The sequence below is a fragment of the Gavia stellata genome, chromosome 29 (genome assembly GCF_030936135.1).
Source record: "Gavia stellata isolate bGavSte3 chromosome 29, bGavSte3.hap2, whole genome shotgun sequence".
NCBI classification, from domain to species: domain Eukaryota; kingdom Metazoa; phylum Chordata; class Aves; order Gaviiformes; family Gaviidae; genus Gavia; species Gavia stellata.
This window is the reverse complement of record NC_082622.1, coordinates 422,364-449,233: the sequence shown is the minus strand read 5'-3', so window position 1 is coordinate 449,233 and position 26,870 is coordinate 422,364. Positions and strand designations below refer to the sequence as shown.

Here is a 26,870-nt window from a genome sequence, read left to right as displayed (position 1 = left end):
CTCAGACCAGTTCTCTGTTACCTTGCATTGCCAAATGGGATGGACCAGCGTAAAACCCAATGGTCTCAACAGCAGCAGCAGCGCTGTAAGAAGCGGTACGAGGGTGGCTCTCCCAGCGACTCACACTGCAGACAGAGCAGGTGCGACCAGCAAGAGACTCTCACTAGTAAATCACCACTTCGCCAGCAAAACACTCAAGTGCTTGCCCAGAAACAAAAGCAGTCACATCATAAACCAGAGGGTGACATCAGCACAGGGATTGCATTTCCTACAGAGGTTTAAATGTCATTACTTGTGACTGGAAATTGGACACATACAATTCAAGTTACTCTAAATTTTCGTAAGAGACAGAAGAATTCCGATTCCAATTTTGTGTAGGTGCATTTCACTTCCAAACCCTTTCTATTTCTCAATGTCACAATGACAGGGGAAAAAAAAAAAAGAGAACAAGCAAAACTCCTAACAGAAAGTGAAAAGCTAATGAACATCATTATTAGCCTGACTTACCAAGTCAGGTGCTAATGAGGTGAGCAGCAGAACTCACCAATTTCCACTGGAGAGGGTCAGTGTTATTCAAACAGTGTGATCTACTTGGGACCCAGTTATTCAAAATCTCTGGATTGCCCTCTTCCACCTATTCAAAGTTCTGCTCTGTCTGCGTCGTCTTCCAAAATTAAACCACAAAGCTATCAAGGATCTGAAAGCATTCATTTCATCATTCCTTAGTTAAGTCATTGTTTCACAGAGCATGAAGCATGATACAGTCTGTGCATATGGTCTCACACCTTCACCAACCTGAAGTGCATTTGTGATTTTCCACACACAGCTCTTCAGGCTCTCCAAAAGTTCCATCCAAGACTTCTATTCAAGCGCAATGGGCCAGATTTAATCTTCCTGTGAGTTGCATGATGTTTGCATAGGGTTGAGGAATACTAGAAATAAAACTTCTCTTGGCTGAGTTACATGCAACACACTGTGTACTTTTTGCTATTAATGACTCTTTAGTAAGTACCACTATTACTCTACATATTCCAGAATGCTCTGAGTTGGGCATCACAGCAATTTTCTTGATATGAAGTGTTCACTGTGTTAAAGGTAGCCACTGAAATGCCTTAAAATTTAAACGCTGACTTTTCTATTTGAAAATTTCCATGTGCTGAGAAAAGAGGCAGATGAGAATAACTAATCCACGTTTAAGGACACAAATTAAGATTAGTTTCTTTATTTGGAAAGTAGTTTAGCTCCCTGATTCCCTACTGCAAATAACACAAATACATATGATGATCCAGTGCAAGACCATAAATGCAAGAGCGCTCAGTTTCCACCGATCTGACATCCTGTACCTCTCATAGGATTGTTGCTTCCTCAATTCCTTAACAGCTGTCACAGGCAAAAACATTATTTACCCTTATAATACCTGCAGGGCAGGGAGTTATTTTATCTCCCTCCTGGGATTATCACCTTGGAAGGTTTTGGCACAAGGCAAGCCTGGTAGAACTAAAAATGGAACCAAGATCCAAGGTCCCGTCCACCTTTCGTCTCCTTCTGAGATGCAGCACATATCCCTGTCAGCCTGGAAACTGGGACACCCACTAATGCACATGATAGACCTACGCCCAAATAGATTCCACAAACTGAGCTCTCTGTGAGAAGCAGGGGAAAAAGGAAGGACGAGAAGGAAGAGAAGGACATGATCTTTAAGGTCACTTCCAAGCCAAACCATTCTATGACAGACAGACACAGTACTGTGCAGTTACAAAGTACAGTTAATCCAGACTCCCAATCTTTCGACCAAGTAACACCATGCCTTTGCTAGTCGCTCCTACTATTTAAACTTCAGGCTTTAAAAGTGAGCATGCTGAGCTGGAAGAAGGCTCTGGAGTACTGCAACACCAGGAGTTATGCACCAGTTCAAACTGTGTTAGTTCTTAAAAACAGAAAAAGCCATGTTTTCTTTAAACGAGGGTAGTGGAATTCCAAGGTGAGGCGAAAAGCCTGGCAAAAGTCAGTAGTTTAGGGCACTACATGGGATCATGAGATGCTGACAAACGTAGTCCTTGCACTCAAGAGGCAGTTCAGGATCTACTTTTTTGTTGCTCTACTTTCTTCACCATCTTCACATCCTAAGCAGTATCTAGGAATACTGCCATCACATGTGGACCTCAGAGAGGAATTTTTGTCTTCAACCATGCCTTTCAGACAGACGTTTTATACTATTATTAAATTTCTTTTGTTTCAGTAGAAGAGCCTTAAAAACCAGACATGTTTCACCAGCAGTACTGAGTTAGTATATACGCTGCTTTAGCGGAAAATGGCATGATCTGCAGCCACACGGATCTGAACTACAACAGAAATTACCTAACCTACGATACACTCACATGAGGGGCTGGATCATTCAAGAAGTAAGGTTGCTTTACTCTTACAGGAACAACACGTGTCCAGAATGGGCTCTAAAGTGGTAAGATAACGCCTGAAAAATCAACTGCTAATTGTTTTTACAATTTGCAGTTTATATTAAAAAACCTCCCAAAGACCTCAGGAGGCAGAGCTCAGCCTGGAAAGGATTTTTATGGTTACACTGTAAACCCACAGAAAGCAGGGATCTAGAAGGGAAACAGTTCATTACAGCTAAAATACTGATCCTGGGTTCTGCCTGAAACAGCTGGGACTATTTCTCCAGTTAGGCAAATTCCCGTTACTGAAATCCACTATAATATTTAAAGAAATTTGGAGAAGACACTGAGTAGTCACTCTTCTTCCCACATAACCAATTAATATGGTTCCAATCTTGTTAATTTCTAAGTGAACGCTTGAAATTTGGATAAACAAATTCAAAATATCAAGGTCGTATTTACATTCCCGGGTAATAATTAAATATTTAATATCTTGTGGTTCCAGTATTCTAGGTTTTTCTATGCACCAAAATATTTAGTCATGTAAAAACCATCTGTAGCAGCTGGAAGACATTAATTTGGCCCACTAATATTCATTAGTTTAAAAATACATAAATAGCGTTCATTTTATTTCCAAAAAGCTAACACTGCTGCTTTCAGCTGTATTAGGGTGCTTGGTGAATAATGCTTATGCAATGTTCTCGGCAGGAGGTATCAGATGCCACAGTTTCACAAATACATACAAATATCTGTTAACTAAACCAAGTCTTGTATTTAGGTTAATGCTCTTCCGTACTGAGTCATACTCAAGTCATAGCAATATGAAAACCAGCTTGCAAATAGTTCAATCACTATTTTTATTCTTTCTCCTATGCTCCCAAATTCCCAGTGCTGAAATCTACTTTTAAAAATTACTGATGAAAAGGAATTTCTCTTCAGAACTGGGATTCAGATACCTGTGTTAAAGGATTACAAAACATAAGCCTCCATGCATGCCTTTTCTCTCCAAGAAGTTCCTGCATAATCTTAATACAGCTTTTTAAAAATCAGGTAAACAAGAGGCACAGCTGAGATTGTAAAAAAGTTGAATTTGGCTTAGTATCCATAGGGATCACTTTTCTGGCCAACAGTTTGCAGAGGGTTATTTATTGGCTAGCCATTTTTCTTCTGCTGGAAGATGCTGAGGTTTTAGCAAAGGTTCTGCAGAGTGTGCAACAGTATTCAGCAGTTGCTCAGCTAATGAGTTAAATCATTGCAGCTCTCCGATGACTTGAAGATTATGGGTGTAGGAAAAGGGAATGCTCGGAGAGGGGAACTTTCAGCAGTCACCACCAAACTGCGGTTAAAACAGACACCAATGACTCTTATTCAGCTCCCAAACCTCAGACAGTTTCCATTTTCTCAATAACAAAGCATTTTTGTGGAATGAGGTAACAGCCTCCATCTGCCAGGTCTAACTCTCCACTAACATTTCTCAAGAGCATGGCTGAAGGAGGGCTGGCCAGCTGAGCCGGAGAGAGCTGCAAAAGGCACAAGTCCCTTATGCCTGGGAAACAAAGGGACAAAGCTGCAACAGGGCAGACGTGGAGAGGAGCCTCTTTGGGACCACCACACAAATTCTCCTGTCAAAAGTAGCCTCAGGTGAGCTCCAAGCGGTGCACAGCTGGAGAGTGCAAAAGGCCGAGGAAAGAGTGAGACTTTTCACTAAGGATGGACTGGGACAGGCAGGAGGGAGCAGAAGACAAATGGGTGCCACAGGTTCAGCATTCAGCAATCCATCATGAAAGTTTCATGAGTACAGAGCAGGGTGATTTAGAAGTGAACACAGGTCTGTGAGCACACGTTGCGAGATGCACAGTGCAAACGGGAACGCAGACACTCTGCTCCCCAGAGGACAGCACAGCTCATGGGACCGGCCGCTCAAGCTGGGATATACCCTTCCACACCTGAAACACTGTGTATCTGAGCCAGAGCAGTTACGGCCTCCGAACAGAGGCTGGGAGGGGTTTTGGTTTTGTTCTTGCCTTGTTTTTGTATTTGGCAGCCTGTATCTTGGCCTCTCAATTCCAGGAATGCTGAGCACCTATCCATTCTTCTGGTTTCAGGCAACGTCAGCTCAGTTCCTCTGAAAAGCAGGCCGTTCGTTTAGATTCAGATGAAGATTCTGCCTCCTGTCGGGACCCCCACACCGGACTCTCGCCTCCCTCTGTAAGCAGCCACCTGTTAGTCAGCTCCCTTGCAATTCTGAGACTCTCAGCTCCAGGTTCAACACCTCTCAACTGCCTGCCCTACCAAAGGACGAGCAAAAGAGACCACAACCCCAGGCTCACTCATGCAAATAAAGGTAAAAAACCTTGGAATAGCATGGAGAGACGAGGCCAGCTGGAAAGAGCTTGGAGGAAAAGGTGGCTACACAGCACATAACATCAGGAAAGGATCTTAATGGTGTATGCGAGTCTTCTGATCTATTTTTTGTCCCTGCATATATAAACCTTTAAAAAGCAATGCAGGAAATTCTCCGGCACACTACAGCAGCTGGCACAAATGGACAGCCTGTGACTCGGGCAGGTCAGAACATACAGGATCCAACTTAGCTACTACTTTGGTAAATAGTGCTGCCAAGAGCAGTTATTCACACCACTTGGAGCCCTCATTCTGCCTGTGTGGCAGAAGACATTTGAATATAAATTTTAAGAATCACAATTCAGAGGGATTAGAAAACATTTCTAGAAAATCCATTCTGATTGCATTATTTTTGTCTGGTGCATCAGGTTTTATATGTACAGGGACAACAACAACGATTCTCAAGCAGAAACTGCCCCAAAGCCATTTTGCGCAAATTTAATTGAAATCTGCAAGCTCCAGATCTATGATACTACTGCAGTACAAAGAAATCAACGAGGATAGAAATGTAAGTGTACGTAGTCCCATTTAACATTCACCAGAGCATAAGCTTTACACACTTCTGCTATTCTGCCACAAAAATTTGTAGCTAAAGCAAATACATTTAACCCTGGTGCTATTTAGTCCTAGGGAGATGCTGAAATCTGTGCACTCCTATATAGTCATATGCACTAAACTCATAAGAACGCATGGAGCAACTGGAACTCAACTCACCTGCAACTCAAATTCAGCAATGTGCTAATTAGGAGAGAAATTTCACTTCCAAAGATGCCAATTCTCTAACCATCAATCCTTATTTCTGCAGATCAGACACAGCCTCCCAGACATGCACTGATGCAAACCAAAGGGGAGCTTTTTAATATCAGAAGATACAAGGTATACTCCCACCACTGCTGCTAATTTCCTGAATGGCCTCGTACAACTTCCTTCCCACTTCCACATCTAGTTCTCCAGTCTAAAACAAAGGCAATTTTTCAGTTGTTTTCTGAAAGCCTTTGCGTTCCTGTAGCACTTTCTCCTGAAGTTTTGAAAACGTTAATATTGACCTCCCCACTCTCTAGTTTAATACCACGTACCCAGCTGGATACCTGGAGACCACAGCTGCCAAGTGGCATACCTTCTTTCCCAGCCAGGACAAAACATTTCCCAAGCCAGTTTTCTTCTTGTGAAGAATGCTGCTGTCAAATCTCAAAAATCCACGCTGCTAATACTAGCCTCATTGCAAGGTCAGCCAAAGAGGACTTCCATCAGAGATGAGCTCTGCTAGAGAAGGCTCCCTGGAGATTATAAGAATAGTACAGTCAAGCCCAGATGGCCACAATGTGCAGAGCACGTTTCCAGCAAACGCAGTGACTGGGCAGAGGACTATGCAAACCAAAGTCCACCCTGATTTCTGCCATCTGCTAGCTAAATGTTGAAGTCTAGGCTGAGGCCTTTGGGAAAGGTCAGGATAGTCTTATAGACTCTCAAGATACTGCTTTTGTTCTCACTATTTGCTTCTCAATTCCTTTGTTAAAAGATACTAATCTCTCTGTAAGGCAGTTATTTGGAGCCAAGAGTTTAGATATTATTGCAAAACATACGCTTAAAAGAGACTGGAAATTATGTTGGCAGTGTTACAGAGGGGAGCGAAGCGCAGCTTTGGGTCAAAACAAAAAAAAATAAATCTAAGCTAGTAAGCAATTCCCATGTGATAGTTTAGGAGAGCCAGCAAAAGCTTCTTCTAGAAAGAAAACAATGCTGTGAGAACGTAGCTAACAAGAGCTGGCTCTTGGAAAAATAAAACGTCCAGTAATGAGCCAGAGTATTGCCAACAGCACATATCCAAGAGAATCTTTCTGGGAAACGGACCCAAGTCATTACGCTGGAAAGCCCTGAGGGACTAGGGATCTTGAGGCTAAAAGCTGGCAAATTACTTCATCAGTTAAGGTTGGTCCCAATGTTTTCTACTGCGTAAGAATAATTTGTTTTAGCCTACAGGTCTCTACAGAGCAACGGGTAAATTAAGGCTGCTTCCTCTGGGAAGGGAAACGGAGTGCTCGGCAAAGTCCTGCCCAACAGGACATTTTTAGAAGGTTTCCCACCACCGCTGATATCCCTTCAGCCCAACACCCAGCCGAGCGCACTCAGGCTGTTGGCTTTGCTCTACTCCCTGTGCAGCCCCAGCGCTGCTTGGCGCTGCCGCACCGCACCAGGCACAGCCTGCCCATTACCTGGTGGGAAAATCATCCCAGCTATTTCGGCCAGCACTCCACCAGTGGGCAGTTGCCACAAAAATGTGATGACTGTGCCTCCACAAAAGCATCTTCCGGAGACTCATTCACCCAAAATGGATGCAGTTAGAGCAGTTATTCTGATGTATCTTATTTTCCAGAGGGATAAGGAGGAGACCTTGCTCTCCCTCTCTGTTTCAGAGACATTAGTTAATACAGCAGGAAATAGGTACACTGATGCAGAGTAATAAAGGCAAGGCTTTTGTTTGCAGTCTTCTCTTTCATTTCCAGTCCAGCTACTCATAGTTACAAGAATGTACAGAGAGCACAGAAGACAAAGAATGTGATCTCTAACTGTGCTTCTGTGGTGGCAGAGAAAAATCCTGCATTGGCAGGGGATTTCAAGGTGCTGTCTAATGACTCTCCTCCTCTTCCAACTCCTTTTCTGATTCATGTTGCCATCTTCCTTGCAATTGACCTAAATAACATGTTCAGGCAGCACTGGAAGTATTTCCACCTCATGCTCCAATAGCAGCAAGATCTCTGCATCTGGAAAGGTATTTCACAGGAAAGTCACACCACAGGCGGCTTTGGAGCGTCCCTCCCGAGAAAGGAAGAGAAGCACCCTGTCTTGTCTCATTTCATCAGTAAAACTTCCCAGCTGCAGGAGAACAAAGGTTGCCCAGGAGTAGAGAAAACACATGCTACGTCTGTGCCCAAGCCCCAGCTAATCTGAACAATGTGGGCAGAGTATTCAGTTACCTCATTTCCAGGTGTGCTGTCAGCATGAGCCATGACTGGCTTGGGATGAAAGAGGAAAAACTGTTCCTAGATCTGGACTTGTCTGCATTGTTTATGGTAATTATTGCCCAGCAGCCTTTAATCCTTTAATGTCATATCAGCCATATCACACTCTCAGTCCTCAGTTTCTCTATAACCTTTTGATCACTGCTTGCCATTCCACTACAGAAGAGGCTGGAGGACAGAGTGCAAGACCGCACTGTCCCACCAAAGCCAAAGGCATTCAAACCCAGGCCTCAGGAAGAGGAAAGCAAAGAAAGCCACTGCAAAAGGACTTTGATAGGTCAGCTGTCTTCAGACACACAGTGATTACGTATGCTAGCAACATACAAGCACTTAAAACAGTTGTATATCCAAACAATTATAGTACGTCTCCAGCTACTCACTTCAGCACCTTTTATAACGTAAGACAGTATTCAACAGCACTGCATCACAGGAATACAGGGACAATCCAACCCCTATCACACCACAGGGGCTTCACACTCAAAGATTTTTGATCCTCTCCCAATCTCATTCTTTCCTTTACCATAAGTTTAGGCACTCCTGATAGCCATGTAGATATCTCACCTCCTTACAACCCCCTGCCAACTGCTGATCTCAATGTTATCTTACAGCAATGGCCTTCACAGGCTGTGTACTCAGTAAATGAAAAAGTAAAAAGTCAACTGAAAATGCATTTATTGCCAACTAGGAAATTGACTGGGGGAAAATACAGGGAAGTATTCCAAAACTGCATGGACTGCCACAGCACTTCCAGCTCTCAAGTGAGGAAGTGCTAGCCTGGGGTTTGCGCACTAGACCTTGCAAGGCAGGCACTAGATCCTCAGCAGCCTCACAGATCCCTTTCTTATTCAAAGAAATACACATAAATACAGTTTCCCTATCGCAATAGAAAGGAAGTTATACTTGATCCGTACCACCTCTTTTTCAGGTAATTGAACTTCAAAACTACAGTAGAAAAGATGCAAGCAAAACTCGCACATCTTTGTGCCACAGCATGCCTTTTTAGTCCACAACAGCTAGTCTGTATCTGTTATCTCCACATTTTTTATTAGCTCATGTTTACTTTGGCTGCACATCCAAGCAGTCATTTAAACAGAGTGAGAGAGGAAAATCTTGGACTCTCAACAATGGCCAAGCAGTTTAATCTGCCACTGGGGACAATGACTCGACTCCTATTGGCGTTTAGTACTGGCAGGGTCAAGTGTAACATGTGCTGAAGGAAGCACTAGGGAAGCAGGTCCACAGCCATTCCAACAACACTGAGCATTTCCTTGAGCTATGCAGAGGTTCCTTTCCCTTGTGTGTAGAGAAAACAGCTCCAGCTGTCCAGTCACCTGCACTGGCTTCTCCACTCACTGGATTTATGATATTGAAGGCCGCTAACAGCTCCAGGTCAGATACAGCACATTCCTCTGGCTTACAGCTTAGATGTTCAAAACTAAGTTAGGATGCAGTTAGTTGAGATTATGTCCTTGGCATCAGCCACCAGGTTGGTGCTGGAAGAGAATTTATATTCCTGAACAGAACTGGTACTGGGCAGGTTGGGCACAAACATCAACAAAGTTTCGTCCAGCGATTACACCAATCAGAAGGGTCTAGAGTTAATATTTATCCATGGCGCTGATTTAAGATTTTTTTTTTATTATTTGAGAAGTTCGAAATACTTTACATAAGAACTCTGCAACTTGCAAGCCTACGACAATCTACAGCAATATCTTCAGAAGCAAATAAAAAATGATACGACTTAATGTTAACAGTCAGATGTCCACAGGCCAAATAAAGCAAAAGTGAGACTGCACTAAGAACAAGAACATAAATTTCAGGATTTTTATTCCATTGGTATTTGGATTCTGTGTTAACACATTTCTAAATAACTCTTGATTAACTATTAACTTAGCCCTAATGAACATGTCTTTCCGATTCCTCCCAGCATAATACTATCCTCCCAGTGGGCTCCTGTTGAGTAAGGGCAGAATCATTGTTAAAACTGTTCTCCATTTAGAAAATATCAACAGACACAAAGTGAGTCACTGAGCAGAGGCAATTCTGCAAGGATGAAATACAGGAAGGTGGAAGCCATGTGGCATTCTTCTATTTCCCCTTTCCTTTCACAATCAGACCCTTGATATTTTCTTCAACAGGAAAACTGACACTCCCCCTCCCCGTAAACTGCTGACAATTGTATTTTACACCTGGCAAAACCAGTGCAAAACGGAAGGAAGAGAAGAAACAAACACAAAGGACTTTTCTCAGCAACTACATTGCAGAATGAAGCATTTTTCCTTCCAACTAGCTAAAGACCCACCATTTCTCAATGGACAAAGTCTAGTAATTACATATCAGCCTTCACGGGAAATGCCACCTCCTCTCTGTCGAATGACTGCAGAATGGAGAACGCTGCAGCAGCTTCATGGCAGCTGCTTCACAGAGAGCAGTCAGAGCTGCCAAGTCTGGCTGTGGGACCCAAGTCCCATTAAAAGCAACAAAGCACGTGCAGCTGAACCCCTTTGCTTGCAAACTCTCAGCCCTCATAATTGAATGTCTTGTCCTTTAAAAGTGATCCCAAACTCTTGGTAGTAATCCGAACATTAAATAATACTGGCAAAGTTTCTCTGCCCCCTCACAACTGGTCTTTTCCCTTTCCTAGATGCAGCTGGTGTCTATTGTTATAGCTGTCCTTTTTTTTTTTTTAAAAACAGTAAAACATTTACATTTGTTTTCATGACATCACCAGGCAAAACATTGTCAAGTTCCCTCTGAATTTTTCCAGTTTGGCAATTGAAATTGCACCTATTTCAGCAGAAATAGTCGAAGTCCCCTAAGGAACGAGGTGTAGCAGCTTGCACTCTGGAGTCAAATGCTGAGCAAAACTGCAAATGTCATTCGCACCACCTTCTTGCCAGACCAAGCTGAGTGCTCCATGGTTGGCATGGGCAATCCAAGAACAGTGGATGTCAACCAGGGATACTGAATACTGAACACCAGAGGAGAAATGGTTTCCTTACTTGAGCAGTCACAAGAAATTATGAAGCTGTTTGTCCAGTTATGTAGTTTGGCTTTTATTCAGACCAGCCAGCCAGTCAGTCCCCAGTTTTCCATAAACACCTTCTTTGTCTATGGAAACTTTCTCACACGAAAGGTGAGGCAGAGGCAAAAAGGTTTACACTCATGTCTCTCTCCTGAGGCTACTGCTGTAATTAGGGCTCTTCAAGCATCACCTCATGCAAGCAAAGGACAGTGAAAATCCCACAGATGTGAACAAGGACCCCAGCAGGCCACCATCAAAATCTTGTGTATCAGTGCTGTGATTACCATAGAAGTCCTTTTCCAGGGAAAGGGAGTGGGAATCAATTGAGCACTAAAAGTAATCAATTTATTCCATTTTCCTGCTGGGATTTCAAAAAACAGCAGGCCTTGTAACAGCATCAGCTCAGCCACAATTAAGAACACAGTAGAAAGCATCTTACCTCATAGAGCAAGCAATACAGCAAGTGCGTCCTGGCTGTGAACAGAACCAAGTGCTTCCAAAGTTGGTGCACTGGGAATTTCAGTAACCTGCCTGCAGAGAACTTTGTCCTGGCTCCATCAGTCAAGGGTTCACCTCCGTCTTAGAGCTGCTAGATCCAAAACCCAAAAGAACATCACTGAGCTCATACCCCTCAGAAATCTATCTACCAGTGAACACTGCCTATAGCCACACAAGGCTGGTACCCTAGAAGAAAAAAAAGCATGTGTGATCAGGGCGACCACAATGACATAGGCCAGGAAAGAGACTCCTGCCTTTCTTCCCCATGATGATCTCTGAGAACTGAGCCAGCCACTCAGCTGCCACGGTGTCCTCAGACAGCAAGGCTGTTTCAGAGTCGGCTCCAAAACGAACTGCAGTGTTAACAGGAAGCACAGCTGACAGCAGACGTGCTGCAGATGGCTGCAAATCCTGCACAGGGAACGGCAGTGACCTACCGACCTCCCAAAGACCAAGGAACCAGCCTGATCTTCAGCACAGTAGTCACCGCTCAGCTCTTCGGATGCTATTCTGCAGGCAGGGAAGATGCACCGGTTTTCCCCCAAGAGGCACCTCAAAAACAGCCAACATGGAGAGACAGTGGTGCTCCAGAAACTGAGACCATGGGAACTGTTCACAGTTCTTGCCAGGGAATTCTGGATATTTCTAAACACCCCCGTGCCTTCGGTGTGTCCCCACCACTCCCTATGTACAGGTTGAAGGAGTTCTTATTCCAAAACCTACTTTTTGCTGTAGAGCATCCACTATAATTAGTGCCCACAACTGACTATATTGCCTATATTTTTGTCTCCTATGCTATGCCACCAGTCTTAAAAGTGTATAAAATTACAGACCTAGCTGCATAAGAATTAAACTAATGCTCACAACTCTGTGCCTCTAAGGAAGTAGCCAGCAAGAGAAGCATACAGTCTCCGTCCTAGGAAAAGGAAAGAAAATGGCACAAAAATAAGACAGGAGAAATGTCAGACTTCCCCTTTCCTGCTGTCCTGCTGATGGCTTGCCTATCAGGAAGTTAAACCACATTTTGACAAAGCAAATTAGGGAAATGAAACGGCTTCAACACCTTTGTGAACACCAGAAAAATATTACTCATGCCAAAGGCAGATATTTAAATACAAGAAACTCCTAAGGAAATACCCAAGAAAAAGCTTCCAAAAATTAACAGTAAAGTAATATTTGACAGTCACACATTCATAGCAGCTAGGAGCCACAGATTTCTAATGCTTGGTCGAGGAATCAGAAAAGTAAAAGCAATCTCCCCGCACTCTTCCCTGGCTGTTCACTGGCCTGTGCTGCCACCAGGACACGGCGTTCATCAGACCTTAGGCCAGTCCAGGGCGGCGTTCCCTGTGCTCCTATAATAGGCTTTCCATTTTGGAAAGATTCCTTTATGATTTTCAAAACTGGGAAACAGTGAACGTATTAAATTAAAATCTAAGTATAGAGACCTCAGCATAAAAACCTACACTGTGAAGATAAGTAACCACCATCCTATGCCATCCATTTGATCTTTGAGCCAGTGGAGAGTAATTCCTACTAATATGCCTGACCCAGGCTAACTATAAAGTATATCCAACATTTCCATGAATTCTTATGAAAGAGTCAAAGTGATTCATGTAACCACAAGTACAAAACACCGACAAAACTGGAAACCAAAAAAGAAAACATTACCTATAAGAAAACATAACAATCTGAAACAAAACTGCGTTCAGCAAAACAAATTTTGAAAACATGCTGAGCTGTTTTTTAATAGCAAGATTCAAACTGTGACTTTTGAGTCTTTGTTTAACACCAAAAAAAAAAAAAAAAGCAGCAAGGCTGTGAGTAGTCTTTCCCCATACCTACCCTGAGATTCTCTGGAAACATAGCAACCATTTAGGATGTGTTGAAAATTTATACTACGCTTGAGCATTTGGTTTAAGTTTACTTCTGAGTTTATTAGCTGGGTAAAGCTTCAGAGCTTTCTTAATAAAATACAGCTTAAGCGTTGCAACTTTACAGTCTGGGAAAGAGACTGGGCTGAAGGATTTGGGGTTTTTTCTTTTAGATAAACGGTGTAAGCTGTGCTTCCTAGAACAAACCGAAGCAGAGCTCTCCGAGCGAGCTACATCCCGGGTAACGACAAAGCAAACCCAGCCGCGGTCCCGCGGGGATGCCCCGTCCCCGGATAGCGCCGGGGACACCCACCGCGGAGGCACTTTCCCTTCCAGCCCCCCCACCCCGGCCCGCTGCGCCCCGGGCAACCCCCGCCGCTGCCGACCCGCCCGGGGCTGCGGGGGCCAAAGCGGGCGGCAGCCGCGACTCCCGCCGCCAACCGCAGCACTCCCGCCCCGGCTCCCGCCGCAGCCGCCCCGCCATGGCGCTGCCCGGCCCGGCCTGTCCCGACCCACCTGGTCGGCGTCCCGGGGCCGCGCCCCCCGCTCGCTGCTCGCCCCGGCGATGGGCAGGCTCGGCGCGGCGCGGCTCGGCACTGCTCCCCAGCCCCACGGCGCGGCGCGGAGCCCGGCCCCGGGCGGGGCGGGGCCGAGGGGCGGCGGACTGGGCCGGGCCGGGGGCAGCGGGCTCGCCCGTCCTGCGCCCGCCCCGCACCAGCACTCGCTCCGAGAGCGGAATACGCCGCCGGCGCCGGCGGGTGCGAGCGGGACGCTCCCGCCAGCCCGGGCGTCCGTGCGCCCCGGCAACGGGGCCGCCTGTACCCGACCCCCGCGGGATACTCCCTGTGTGCCCCATGAAGCAGCGGTGCGCGGCGGAACCCCCCTCGCGAGGCAGCCGGCCCGGTGCTAATCCCTTCGCCTCCGCGTTCGCTTCCGAGCGGCCATCCCGCAGCCCAGCTGCCGCAGAGCCCGCCCGCCCCGCCGCGGGCCGCGCTCCCCCGTTACTCAGCTCTGCGAGGCGCGGGGCTGTCCGCAGGACGGAGGGAGCGGCGGTGGCGGACTCCGGGAGGGCCGGCCGGCCGCGGGCTCTCCTGTCTCCGAACGGGCAGTGGAGAAACACGCCAGCTCCCGCCCCGGAGGAGAGTGCCGGTTTCGGCTCCTGGCGCTGGACACAAGGCAGCCCCGCGGCGCTCTCCCCGCCGCCGCCGGCCCTGCGGCTCCCCCTCCTGGAAGCGCCGGCTCCCTCGCGGCGCTGCTGTTCCCCCACGCAGCCGTGGGCTCGCAACAAGGCCCACGGCTGAAACGCGCGTGGAGCTCGGGGGTGCCTGGCCGTACCGGCACCAGGCTGCGGCTCAGCGCCCGGCCTGCGCGTCCCGGGAGGGCGCAGACACGCCCCGCCCGGGCCGCACAGGGCGAGCGAGAGCCCGGGAGTCTCTAGCGGCGGCGGGAACGTTTCTACAATAGAATTCCAGCCACCCGCGGGCCCGCGACCTCCAGCCGCCCTGCGCCCCTCCCGCCTGGCCGCGACGGTCGGGTCCGAGTCTCCCGAGCGAGTTCGGCCGCCGAACAGCAACAGACCCCCGCGGCAGGCCGCGCTCCGACCGGACCCTCAGGACCGTGCGCCGGCAGAGACGCCCTCGTCCCGGGGGAGGTCGGGTCGGCCCAGCCTCCCACCCGCACAGCACTGCCGCGGCTTAACGGGGCTGCGCTCGGCCTCCCGCCGCGGCACGGGCGGCGGCGGCGGGGCCCAGCCGGGCGGGAGGAACGCATCGGGCCCTGCCGTCGCCATGGAGACGGCGCTACCGCCCGGCGAGCCTCGCGCGCCACCTCTGACCCCGAGGGTCCACCCCTTCCGGCCAGTGCACAGCGCCTGGCGTTTCACAGCGCGGCGGCGGCACCGAGCTGGGCGGGACCGGGCGGCGGCACCGCGGGGCGGGGCGGGACCGGGCCGGGCCGGGCCGGGCCGGGCCGGAGCAGAGCAGAGCCAAGCCGAGGCACCGCGGTGGGGCGGGAGGCCCGAGGTCTGAGTGAGGCCAGCGGGGGCCGCCGCTCGCCGCCATGTCGGCCGCCTTCAGGAAAGCCGCCAAGTCGAGGCAGCGCGCGCACCGCGAGCGGGCACAGGTCAGTGCGCTGGGCCGGGCCGCTGTCCGCCTCGGCCGGGCCGTCCCGGGCCGGTCCCGCCGCCGATCGCTGATCGCGGCGGCCGCCCATGCTGTTCCCTGCCTTTCCTCCTAGCCCGCCTCCCGGAAGAAGCTGGGCTTGCTGGAGAAGAAGAAGGACTACAGGCTCCGCGCCGAGTGAGTCGGGCCGCCGCGAGGGGAGGGCGGCCGTGGGCATGGCTGGGCACGAGGTGCGGCCTCAGCGCCGGGAGCGAGGCAGGCGGCCCCTGGGGTGGAGCTGGGGTGGCCGGCACCGGCGGCGTTCGCGCTTTTCACCGGGCTCTAGAGCGTTGCCCTCTGGCCGGAGCGGTTTCTGCACCGCAGTGTCACAGATTGCAGAGACGACGTGAAGAGCCGGTGTTCTTGGTCGCACAAAAAGCGGTGTACCTGGTCGCATCTAGCAGGCGCTTTCATAGGAAAAAACGCAACGTGCACAGACAGTTAAATATCCCTGTGGTTGAGTCAGAGGGAAAGGGAACGTGGAGGGCAAAGGCCCCACAAAATCGTTGTTATTATTGTGACTAATACAAAACTTATAAGCATTATCTTCCACCTTTAATGGCTGATTCTGTAGAAGATCTAGGAGTCCTAAGCAGCTCAGTAAGCTTTGCAGAATGGTGTTTCCATTACTCCTCTAAGGCATACTGTTGGACATGATTAATTTCTGGCTTTGTTAAGGAATAAACCGTAAAGCTAAAGTTGGTTGTTGGTGTCAAGCTCTGTATGTGGAGCCTTGTCTGCCCTCTCAAAGCTCCCAGCATCACTTTGAAGGACTTGGCATCTCATCAGGGAGCGTGAACATGGAGAAACTGCTGAACAACTTCTGTTTGTTTGGTTTGGTTTTTTTTCCACAGTGACTATCACAAGAAACAGAATGCCCTCAGAGCACTTCAAAAGAAAGCTCTGGACAAGAATCCTGATGAGTTCTACTTTAAAATGATACGTGCAGAGCTCCAGGTGAGAATCTAAATTGCCTTCAAGCAGGGTTACACTCTGTTGCTCTAAGTAACATAATTTTTTTTTTCTACCTTGTTTTGTTTTTAATTGATGAATTAATAAATTAGCAGACTTGGTTTGGTGCCTGTGGAAGGTTTTGAAGAAAATGAGGGATGAAGGACAAAATGTTTCTTTTGCTTTTATAATTAGGACCCATAGTACACTATAGCTAGAATGGTATCTGTCTGTAAGTGCTATATTCCGTCTGCTTTTAGGATGGAGTTCATATGATAAAGCAGCCAAAGGATGAAGTGACCCCTGAACAGGTGAAATTGATGAGGACACAGGATATTAAATATGTGGAAATGAAAAGAGTGGCAGAAGCCAAGGTAATACTTCGCTTTTTTAGTGTATTCCGGTTTGCTCAGAATTGTTCTTTTTTTTGTGGTTTTTTTTTGTTGTTGTTGGCTATTGTGTTTATGTTTAGTGAAATCTGATTTGTGTAATACTGGAAATGATAGATGGAAATGTCAGTGGAGCTGTATATATAGAATCTAAAGGTGTACTGAATAATAAAAAATATACTATGCATTATTATAAAACATGCCAATTTCTTATGTAAATTTCAGACATTAAACACCAATTTCTTATGTAAATTTCAGACATTAAACAGGTACTCTTGCTTCTCATATTTATAAAGAATTGAGGATTATTGTTACTGAAGTAGGTTGTTTGAATATGGTAGGCAGGCAATCAACAGAAATGTGACCCGCTTCTGAAAATGTTTTGTGCTCTGATGTTGATCCACACACTATCACTGCAGATAAAACAAAGTCAGCTTTGAACTTTCCTTCATACTTTTGCTAGTGATTTCAGGGTAATCATTCCTACTTTGTTTGCCATACAAATAACTTACTGTTTTGAAAATTGATTTGTATGTATTTGGCTGGGTAATACTGGAAATTACTGTTAACTTCTACTCGAAAAGGTTATGAAGACATGACATAAATATAGACTATATGTATTTTCAAAGATTAAAAAGGAAGGAAGATGCTTGAGAAACAAACAGGAATTTACTTCAGGGAGACATTATTTACTTTATTACAGATGTTTGGCAAAACAGATTAACTTTGCTTTTCTGCAGAAAATCGAGAGGCTGAAGTCGGAGCTCCATCTTCTGGATGCTGAGGGGAAGAATCCCAACAAGCACGTGTTCTTCTTTGATACCAAAAAAGAAGGTAAGATTTAAATAGGTTTTATTGGAAAACTTGTTCTGTGATGTTTTATTGTAGGCTGTTTAAAATAGTATGGTGCTTTCTTTATGCTGTTATAATAAAACTTTTTTTCAGGAATAATAATTCAGGTGCTCTAGAAATTTCTCTTGATTACTAGATAAGACCTCAGTTCTGCAGGAGCTATGTTGCTGCGGCTTCCATCACTGACTGTACTTAAGCTACATGTTTGGAAGGTTTGCTGAGCATTAGTCCAAGCAGTCCATGTGAGTTTATTCCTAAATTTCTCTTTATTTATAGTTCAGGAGTTTGATATTGCAACTCATCTGGATACTGTTCCAGAGCTCGTAGATAGAGTGTACAACCGACCAACCATTGCAACATTGCAGAAGGAGACAGTGAAAGGAGCTACTGATCCTGCCCACTTAAAGGTAGTTTGTACTGCCACTATTTGTATTATAGTTTTCTTAATGTTTTACATCTTTTATATAATAAGCACTAGAGAGGATTTGTTGGACTGTTGTGAAGGAGAACAAAGCTGTTCTGTTGTCTTAGAATTTTTATTGGTGATGCAAGGCTGTAGTGGATGTCACTTAATCATCAAGAAGTGCCTGGAGCTTACAGTCAAATCTTCTCCTGGACCAACATGGAGAACTTGTTCAGTTGTATCCCAGTCCACTGTGGATTATAAATCAAGAGTTGTGATGTATGGGCCAGAAAGGAATGGTATAGATCTGATTAGGCAGTTTCCTTGGCAAAATTGATATATTTCTTCTCTGTTACATGACATACACCTATGGGACTATCTTTTCATTAGGTTGCTGCAGTTTTAAGTGTGATTTTTGCAGCATCCGCTGTTAAGTCTCCCCTCACACCTCCCCAAAAACCCTTGCACCCCTGAATAGGAATGTGAAGAAGCTTATTCCAACATAGATGTATCTATTGTTGGGTTTCTGATCTCATGGTATTTTTCAGTTAGGTTCTGAGCCTGAAGTGGCTTGAGATTCAGGATTTGTCTCCCCCCTTTTCTTCTTAAAGACATTTAAGCTATAGTCTCACTTCCTGTTTTTTCTATTTTAAAGTGTTTCATGATCCTTCAGGATGAATTGCTTGGGCAATCAACTTTGATTCCGATGTTTTAGTATCACAGCACTTCTGTCCTAGAAGTAGCTACACTCAGCTTTAACAGTGTAAATACCGCTTAATTAGTTTAGATATATTGGACAGTCCTATAAGCTTGAGGTGGTATGAGTAAGGTAAAAATAAAGTTGTCTAAAATTGCTGATTGGTAAATCGGTAACCTGTTGTTTTCTGAATCAGATGTCAGATAACAGACACCCTTTGGTCCCTTTCTTCTTGCCAGCTTTCTCAGTTTGGCTTGTCAGTAAAGCAGTTGGACAAGTTGTAGACTGACAAGTTCTCCTCTAAATGTCTGAGTCATATTTTAAGCATGTTGGGATCTGTTCTCCTTAATTTAATTACTTAAATCACACCTGCAGTAATACCATTTTTGTGCTGGGAAAGCCATCCGCTCTTAGTAGGTAAACGTGACCAAACAGGTTGCATTTTGGGAGGCCTCTGTGCCATTTCTAAGCACTTCAGGAATTGGTCTCTAGTACCTCCCCCCCCCCCCCCCCCCCCGATAAACTGCGTTTTCATTAGGGAGTTAAATGTTATCTTGCACTCAACATCATTGAAATTCAGTTTAGAAAAATGACATTCCAGCCACGTAGTGGAAAAGGTTACACAGCATCTAAACTAGGTTAGAAGAGGTTTGGTTTTTTTATGTTTGAATTTAGGAGATTAGAACAAACACAAAGAATTAAGTCCTAACTAGAAAACCTCTAGTATGAGAATCAAGATGTTAAAACGGTTCTTTGGAATCCAGCCACAGAATTGAAGCAGCATTCTTTAATATGATTATGATTTTAAAAATGTAAAATATGTTTGTGAGGTCCAAGTGCCTCAGAATAGGTCAGTTATAGACCTCTCTCTGTCTTAAAAATGCTTCTTTTTTTTTTTCTCCAGAAATTAGCCCAGCAGAGGAAGAATCAGTATGACCTCCTGAAGCAGCGCATTGAAAGAGAAAAGGCCATGTTTGTTGTTGCACAGAAAATCCAGACACGTAAAGATCTTTTGGTGAGGGATTTAGTTCTGGTTCTTTGAATCTGTTTTGTTAAGGTCATTAGGTCTAGTTTTGTATGTATGTGTTTCTTCACTCTGATTTTATACTGACACTTCCAGGTAACTCCTAAAAATAAATAATGCCCTTTTTAGTATGGAAAAAGCAAGGAGATGAAGCATTCCAGTTGTGCCATGGCTGGTAAATTATATCTGCTAGTCCAAGTCTTATCATGTCAGCAAGGACAAAGACTCCACTTTGAAATGGTGCTCACAAGTCTTCTCTAAAATACTGTTGCCATCTCTCAAGTACTAAATTAATACGTCAAGTAGCAGATGGCAAGGAACCATTTCTGTAGGTTACAAGAAGCTCTTAAAAATCCCAATGACTAAAAAAATGACTTGTCTCAAAGGGACTCACCATTCACTGGTGCTTTTGAACAAAGCAGATTGTGCCTGACAACCTAAAGGTGGAAAGAACGTATGGAAATAAAATTCCCACCTAAACAGGGGGAAGCGACCATTTTTCACTAACGCCATGTTAGTCCCAGACAGGGACTTTCTTATTTATATGAAGGTGGGTTGGTTGTTTTTTTTTTTCTTACATGCCAGCAAATATTTTTTTTCTTGTTCTTTTTTCCAGGACAAAACTCATAAAGTGAAGGTGAAGAAAGAGACAACAAATGGTCCAGCTATTTACAAATTCAAATTTCAGCGGAAACGTTAGCCATTCCATTAAATAATTCTTACCATCTTTGCTTAGAAAGAGGCTCCTCCTTATGAAGGAGGACTGATACACCGTATCAGTTTGTTTTTCACTGCAGCCTAGCACTTTGTTAAAACAAATTACTGTGGGCCTGTGGTAGCCATAAATATATTGTATCTAATTAATTGATTAATAAATCAGAGAGTTTGTTCTCTTGGTATTTACAGTGGCAAGCCACAAGAGGTGCCTGAATGTCCTAGTAATACACACCATAAACAATCCTTGAAAAGTCAAGGTTAAAATTAAGAGACTGGGAGATGGGTTGCACCACACGTGTGAACAGAAAAGGTGCTCTGGGATTGTTATGTTCTGCTCTGTGGCCAGTGACCATTGCACATCCAAAACCATAAGAGATACCAGGTCAGCTCTTTTAGCTAGCTTCTCAAGCAGGTTAAAGTTGACTTACTATCTTTCTAATCACCCACCCCCAAATCCCTCTTATTTTCCCATTCTGCTTTATCTGCACAAAGTATTTCACTTTTTAAAATGTAAGAGGTGAAAGGCATTGCTAAGGGCGCCTTACTAAATTGAGGCACCATATTAGCCAAAGACTATTCTGGAATGGTGCTAGAAGCAGGGAATTGTTTTTTCCACTGTACAGAAAGGAAGAAAAACTCAACTTAATGAATAATTGCCATAGCTGAGGCACTGTTTGTGCTCATTCTGCCTTCTGCCATACAATGGGGTAGTGCCCATGCCACGCCAAATTTCCAGTGTTGCCTACCAAGTTCGAAGAGAGGCGATGCTGAAATTCACATACAGGGAGAGACAATACAGGAGCCAAGTGTGGGACCAAAGCTTGTCCTCTTTGTTTATGTTATGGTTGTTGCAATGTTGGTAGTTGGAAGGGGGTTCCAACCGAGAACAATGAAGACGCATCCTTGAGTGTCCTGGAGCAGTTCAGGCAAGTTAAGAGAGCCTGGGCGTAAACATTCCTTTTCTTATCTCTCTCACTTGTACTATGTCTGCCAATAATAAGCACATGCCCATGCAAGATGGTAAAAAAAAAAAAAAAAAAAAGCTATTCTCAAGCTCTTCCCACTTTGGGAGTTTTCCCAGCTTCTCTTAGATGAAAGGTGACTTTTTTACGTGCTCGAATGCAGCTTCAGACATTGTTTCTGCCATTGCAAAGATTCCCAAGTTGGCAACAATTGCGGGGTGAATTTTTTTCTGGGAAGGCTTAAGGGAGGCACTATACTTTGCTCTTAAAAGCAGTTAAGATCCTCTCTCCTGCCGGAGGTGCAGTTTGGCGATTTCACTGTCGACGGCACGCTATAAACCACCTGGCACCAGACGGCCAGGACGGAAAATCACACACGCTGCATGGGGGAAAGTTCCTCCTTCTCCCTCCTCACAGGAAAACACACACACGACTGAAAGTCGCAACGCTTTTTCCCGTGAAAGTTACTTCCCCGCCGCTGGCAGAAGCGGTGGCGAGACCCATCCCCGGTCCTCCGGGAGGCCGCTGGCCGGGCCCGGCCGGCAGGGGGCAGCAGCGCGCCGCGGCGGAAGGGGGGCCGCGGCGGGAGCGGGGCCGCGGCGGGAGCGGGGCCGGTCTCCCTCCGCCCGGCCCCCGGCGGGCGGTTGCCGCTCAGTCTCCCAGGGAAAGGGCTCTGCCGGTTCCGGTTCTGCCCAGAGCGCTGCTCCGGCGGGCTCGGCCGCGGCCGGCGCGGTCGTGGGAGCCAGCTCCGCCCTCCGCCGCCGCCAGCTCGAAACTTTATGCGGGTCCTAGGGTGGTCCGCAGTTCCTCTTAAACTCCGTGTTCGTGCAGCTAAGGGTAAGAGACGAGCAGCCGGCTCTCGCTGTGCTACGGCCTTGCGGGCTGCAGAGCCCGTTCCCGCAGAGCCGCTTCCTTTCTCCTGCTCTGGACAGAACCTGAAGAGTTTATACCGTAATCCACTGGCTTTGGAAGCTTCCGTTGGCAGCATTCCGAGAAACACAAAAAGCACGAGGAATGAAAAGCAAGATAGATTCTAAGAAAACTGCCAAGTTCACCTATGTTTTGGGGACCTTTTGATTGTTTTTAAAAGATACATCAAGGTCCCCACTGCACTGGCTGGGTGTCTTTGAAGTGACACCTCTTTTAGATTGAGGTTTAAACAGATAAATAGTTGATCCTTATCCCTGATTAATGTTACCTGCCTCGAGAGAGTTACTGGAAAGAATGGGAAAGAAAACCAGCAATTCCTCTGGAAGACCCTAAAGAAATTACTGTCTGGCAGGAGCTGAAAAGTAACCACCTGAACAAGAACAGTCATTAGCCTGATGCTCGAAATGCCTGGTGCGCCTCCGAGCCCATTGGTAGATCAAGTGTTGCAATGGGTGCAAATGAGCTAATCCCTGGAAGAGAGCCATCTCTTCCCAGTAAAGGGGCAAAATATTATGGGATGCAGCGGGTAGCTGCGAGGCTTTGAGCAGTCAGTGCTCTCACTATGGAAAATCATAGGTCGAGTGCCATACCGCTTATTCTCCTTGGTGGTAGTTCTCATCTGGCCGCTGGCATGCAGGAGCTGCAAGATTTCAGTGAAGGTACAACAGTTTCATGTTCGCTGTGCGGGATACAAGGAGCAAAAGCGAGGCCTGTTCTGAGTTACTTTTCCCTGGGAAACCATGAAAGTTTTAACAAAGGGAAACCGGAGCACTGTTACGTCCGTGGTGTTACATCAAGCAGACTTCTTGCTGGACCCTGACCACAAAAGACTAGGCACAAATCCAGTCAGCTGTGGAGTGGTTTATCATCTTGTGGCCACAACAGACTGAAAAGAGCTGCCAGCTCTCGTGCACAAACACGTTTCACCTACTCCTGCCTGCAACATTCAAGGATTTGGTGGGTGCTGATCACTGAACTTCCACCTTAGCAGATAGGGCTGACTCACACCTACTGCCCTGGAGAGCTCCCAATGGCTACCAGCAAAAAAATTGCACCATCTCAAAGAGCAAAACCAAAGTTCTTCATCTGACCAACATCCACCATTGCATTTCACAGTATTTCTGTGGTTTGGTGTCCAGAGAAACATTCAGGCAGTTAATGCTGAGAATGCCATCATAGGTTAAACACTATATTTTGGTGCCAAGACCCGGCTACCTACAGCACAGATGAGTGGGAAATGGGCTGCCTGCTAGAAGGGAGAATCTGTTTTGATTTTCCTTGGCAGACAAGCCTGTGCATTTCTGAAAGTGCAGGGAGCAAATATGGTGCCCAGGTTCTGTTTGGCCATTTCTCAGGAAGATCCCCAGTCCCATTTCACGTCTTGAAAAAACCTGGATAGGGGCTATCTGAAAACAGCTTCCCACATCCTTCCAAACAAAACAGCTTCCAAAACATCCAACATCATCACACTCCAAAACAATTAAAGATTTGAGACAATAAACAAGGACAAGGAGGGTTTTATGGAGAGCATTGGACTCTCCCCTCAGCTTCACAGTTAACCTTGAATAGGGAAGTTGGGTGCTTACTCATATAGCAGCTATCAGTGAGCACTTGCACAAATCCTTGTTAATGCTAATTCCACATTTGAAAAAAAAAAAAAAAGGCAAAATCTGTGGGTGCATTCACAGAATGACTTAAGGCTGCCAGAGGAAAAAAGCCAATATATCAGGGAGGCAATACTGGAAGTATCTTACAGGAGTGTCATGAGACTTCATCTGGAACACCATATGCATGTCACCAAGATTCAAGAAAATTAGTTCACAATGGGATAGATGAAAGAGCCTCTAAGATGCAGAAGGGAATTGAGAGTGTCTTACAAACTGGACTAGGTCTTGGTTCCTTCAGCCTAGCAAGATAAAGGCTGTACAAGTGCCTTAAAAAGCTTACAGACAGCAAACAGCGTGAAAATACTTATGGCAGAGAAAAGTGCTGGCACAGACACAACTGTGTATGAACTGCCCAGGAACAAATTTGGGCTGGAAATCATGTTTTCCAGGAGGTTCTGGAAAAGCCTCTAGCTCTAAGAGATATTTAAAAAAGAACATCGTTTGTGTCTAGGGTTATAGGACACGGTTGCCACTGTACAGCAGTAGACGGCTCTGGTGTGGGGCGGTGTGCCTGTGGGTCAGTCACCGGACCCAACAGCTCCCGCCGGGGCACATTGCAAAGGGCCAAACTCTTCCCTTCAGTTCATCTGTCAGACCTTGCTCTTGGTTTGACTCCCAAAGCCCTTAGCTTAGTTCCCTCATCCTAAAGCACTGAAATGTTTCTGCAAGGGTCTGGGAAGAGTCAATACCTTATAACAGAACAAAACACCCAGCCCACTCGACCGCAGTGCAAGATTTGAAGCGAGACATTGGTGGGATCTGCCATCCTCTAGTTGGGCCCTCGTGGGGAAGGACAGAGAGAAGCAGCCCACAGCTATTTTCTGCTTTTGATAATTATAGTATCAAAGGCTGAACCAACAGGTTCTTTAGCAAGGAGATTCCCTGCAGCTTGCAAGATACAGATATCAAAATACCCCACAGATTCACAGCTCAGGTTTCGGGTGACTCAGAATAATATTGTGCTGTATAATAATTTCATGTAATTCCTTGTTCAAGCTGAAGAACTCAATTGGTAATGACTGTCTATAAAAGTTAATAGCAGGCTACATTAAAACGCTTGCAGGATTATCTCTAGGCAACTGCAACAATATATTACTAGCAGGAGAACCATCACCAGCCCTTAGGCTTCACGGGTGGTTTCCTGTAGGCCCCGTTTTCCGAGCCCAAACTAGATTGGACGCCAGCACAGTGGGATTCCTCGCCCCATCCCTGGGCACAGCAACAGAAGCCAACATGCCAGGGGAGGCTCCGGAGCCCCCCATGGGCAGCCACTGCTGGGTCTGCACTAGCGGCTGTGCGCTGCGGCAGCCGGAGGGACATGGCAGCCGGAGGGACATTCGGAAACCCCAGAGCCCTCACCACTGTTTTCTTTCAGCAGAGTGGGGCAGGGAGGCTTTAACCCCACCCATCCCACCACTTGTGCCTGTATGACGCATTATGAGTCCACTCACCAAAAGCCCGGCAGTCGGACAGCCTGGAGTCCCAGTAGCTCCCGCTCGCTGTCCGGATGCTGCTGTCCTGGAGTCGCAAGCAGGACGGTGGTCCGCGGGTGGGATCACAGGCATCTCCAGCTGGCAGGACTGTCTGCGACTGTCACTAAGACCCTGCTGTCCTTACAGTGAGGTTCAGCTAAGGTGACTTGCCCAAGGGCACCAAGGAGAAAAGGGTGGTGGAGTTCCTCCACTCAAGCCTGAGCAGTTTCACAGCAGGGAGTTGAAAGAGCAGGATGTAAATCAGGAATGACTAATTGCTGCTCAACATGGCTGCCCTAAACCTCTCTTTTCCACGGGCTCCTTGGCCACCCGAACCTTTCCTCACCTGGCTGGGAGCGGCATGGGGGCTGCTAACAGCCAGGAACAGCCTGGGCATGGAGCATTGTCCCCATTCCTGCTGCTGCACACTTGGATGCGGCACACCCCCCCCCCCCCCCCATTTCCCTCCAAACAGAATGTTCCTGCCCAAATTCCATTACAGAGGGCTTCAAATAAATAAATACCTGCTGCTGCCTCTGTTGGGAGAAGCCAGGCACCAGAGTAGACCAAGTGCTGTGCAAGGTGAAAGCAGCAAATATTTGCTTTGCCATGTCTACAGTTAAATACCCGAAGCTTTTAGTGCCTTGAGAGAGCCAAGGTGAGCAGCATTGCTCTGAGCAGGTAGGAGCCCATTATTTAGTGAGAACATATTCCCAGGATGTCCCTGGCTTGGCAGACCTAAAGACTGAAACAGTAAGTTAGTGCATATAGATCATCATTTACTGAAGCACAAGCCCTGATGCACCTTTCTAGGGAAGCTCTAATTTATTATGCATTGTCATTAGCTGCAGCAGGCAGCAGGGCCTTCATTAGAGCTAGAGTTAAGGTCTGTTTTGGCTGCCTCATCAGCATCAGTGAACTGCGTCCCTGCGAGGTTTGATACAATTTAATTAACCTAATTAAAAGCTCTGATTGCAGAGATGATTGGGGTAGAGCCAGCAGCAACTGCATATTTATAACGAGCTGGAAGGTGTGGGACTGGAGCCAAATGATATGCATCTCTAATGAGCTGGTGCTATTGAAGTGTGGATTTGGAACACTAACATTTATTTTTGGCAACAATGGCCAGTTTATCTTCATGATAGAAACGATCACAGCTTGATCGTATGTAGCAGGGAGCTCAGCACTGTGCTCCATGTGCTTCTCCAGCCCACTGGCAGCCCCACACAAGCACCCCACACAGCCCAGCTGCTCCCCCCAACACACTGCCAACACCTCTGCACACAGGCAGACGCAGCACACAGCAACCCACACCCCTGCATCCCTCACACACCTACGTGCCAGACACAGCACACACAGCATGCCCAAGCCCTAACCACGTGCTGGCAGCCCCAGATAAGCCAGGTGGAAGATGCCAGCAGGCTTCCCTTCCCT

At 46.6% G+C, this 26,870-nt stretch overlaps 2 protein-coding genes across 4 annotated transcripts in view; one reads left to right on the top strand and one right to left on the bottom strand.

The window, feature by feature from the left end:
- FHL3 (four and a half LIM domains 3) overlaps positions 1 to 13,764 on the bottom strand; it is a 30,984-nt gene extending 17,220 nt beyond the window's left edge. For 2 of the 3 annotated variants that reach the window (XM_059830737.1, XM_059830738.1), the window contains exon 1: positions 13,730 to 13,764. The gene's annotated coding sequence lies outside the window, so the exon portion shown is untranslated. Of the gene's footprint in view, positions 1 to 11,280; positions 11,306 to 13,729 lie in introns of those variants that run through there. The other variant, XM_059830736.1, reaches the window with a different exon arrangement.
- Positions 13,765 to 15,268: 1,504 nt separating this feature from the next.
- Positions 15,269 to 20,592, top strand: UTP11 (UTP11 small subunit processome component). The gene is made up of 8 exons (XM_059830893.1): positions 15,269 to 15,334; positions 15,449 to 15,510; positions 16,227 to 16,329; positions 16,584 to 16,697; positions 17,453 to 17,546; positions 17,841 to 17,971; positions 19,569 to 19,679; positions 20,305 to 20,592. The coding sequence occupies exons 1-8, from the start codon at positions 15,272 to 15,274 to the stop codon at positions 20,386 to 20,388; spliced, it is 762 nt and encodes a 253-aa protein (XP_059686876.1). The 5' UTR covers positions 15,269 to 15,271; the 3' UTR covers positions 20,389 to 20,592.
- The last annotated feature ends 6,278 nt before the right edge of the window (positions 20,593 to 26,870 follow it).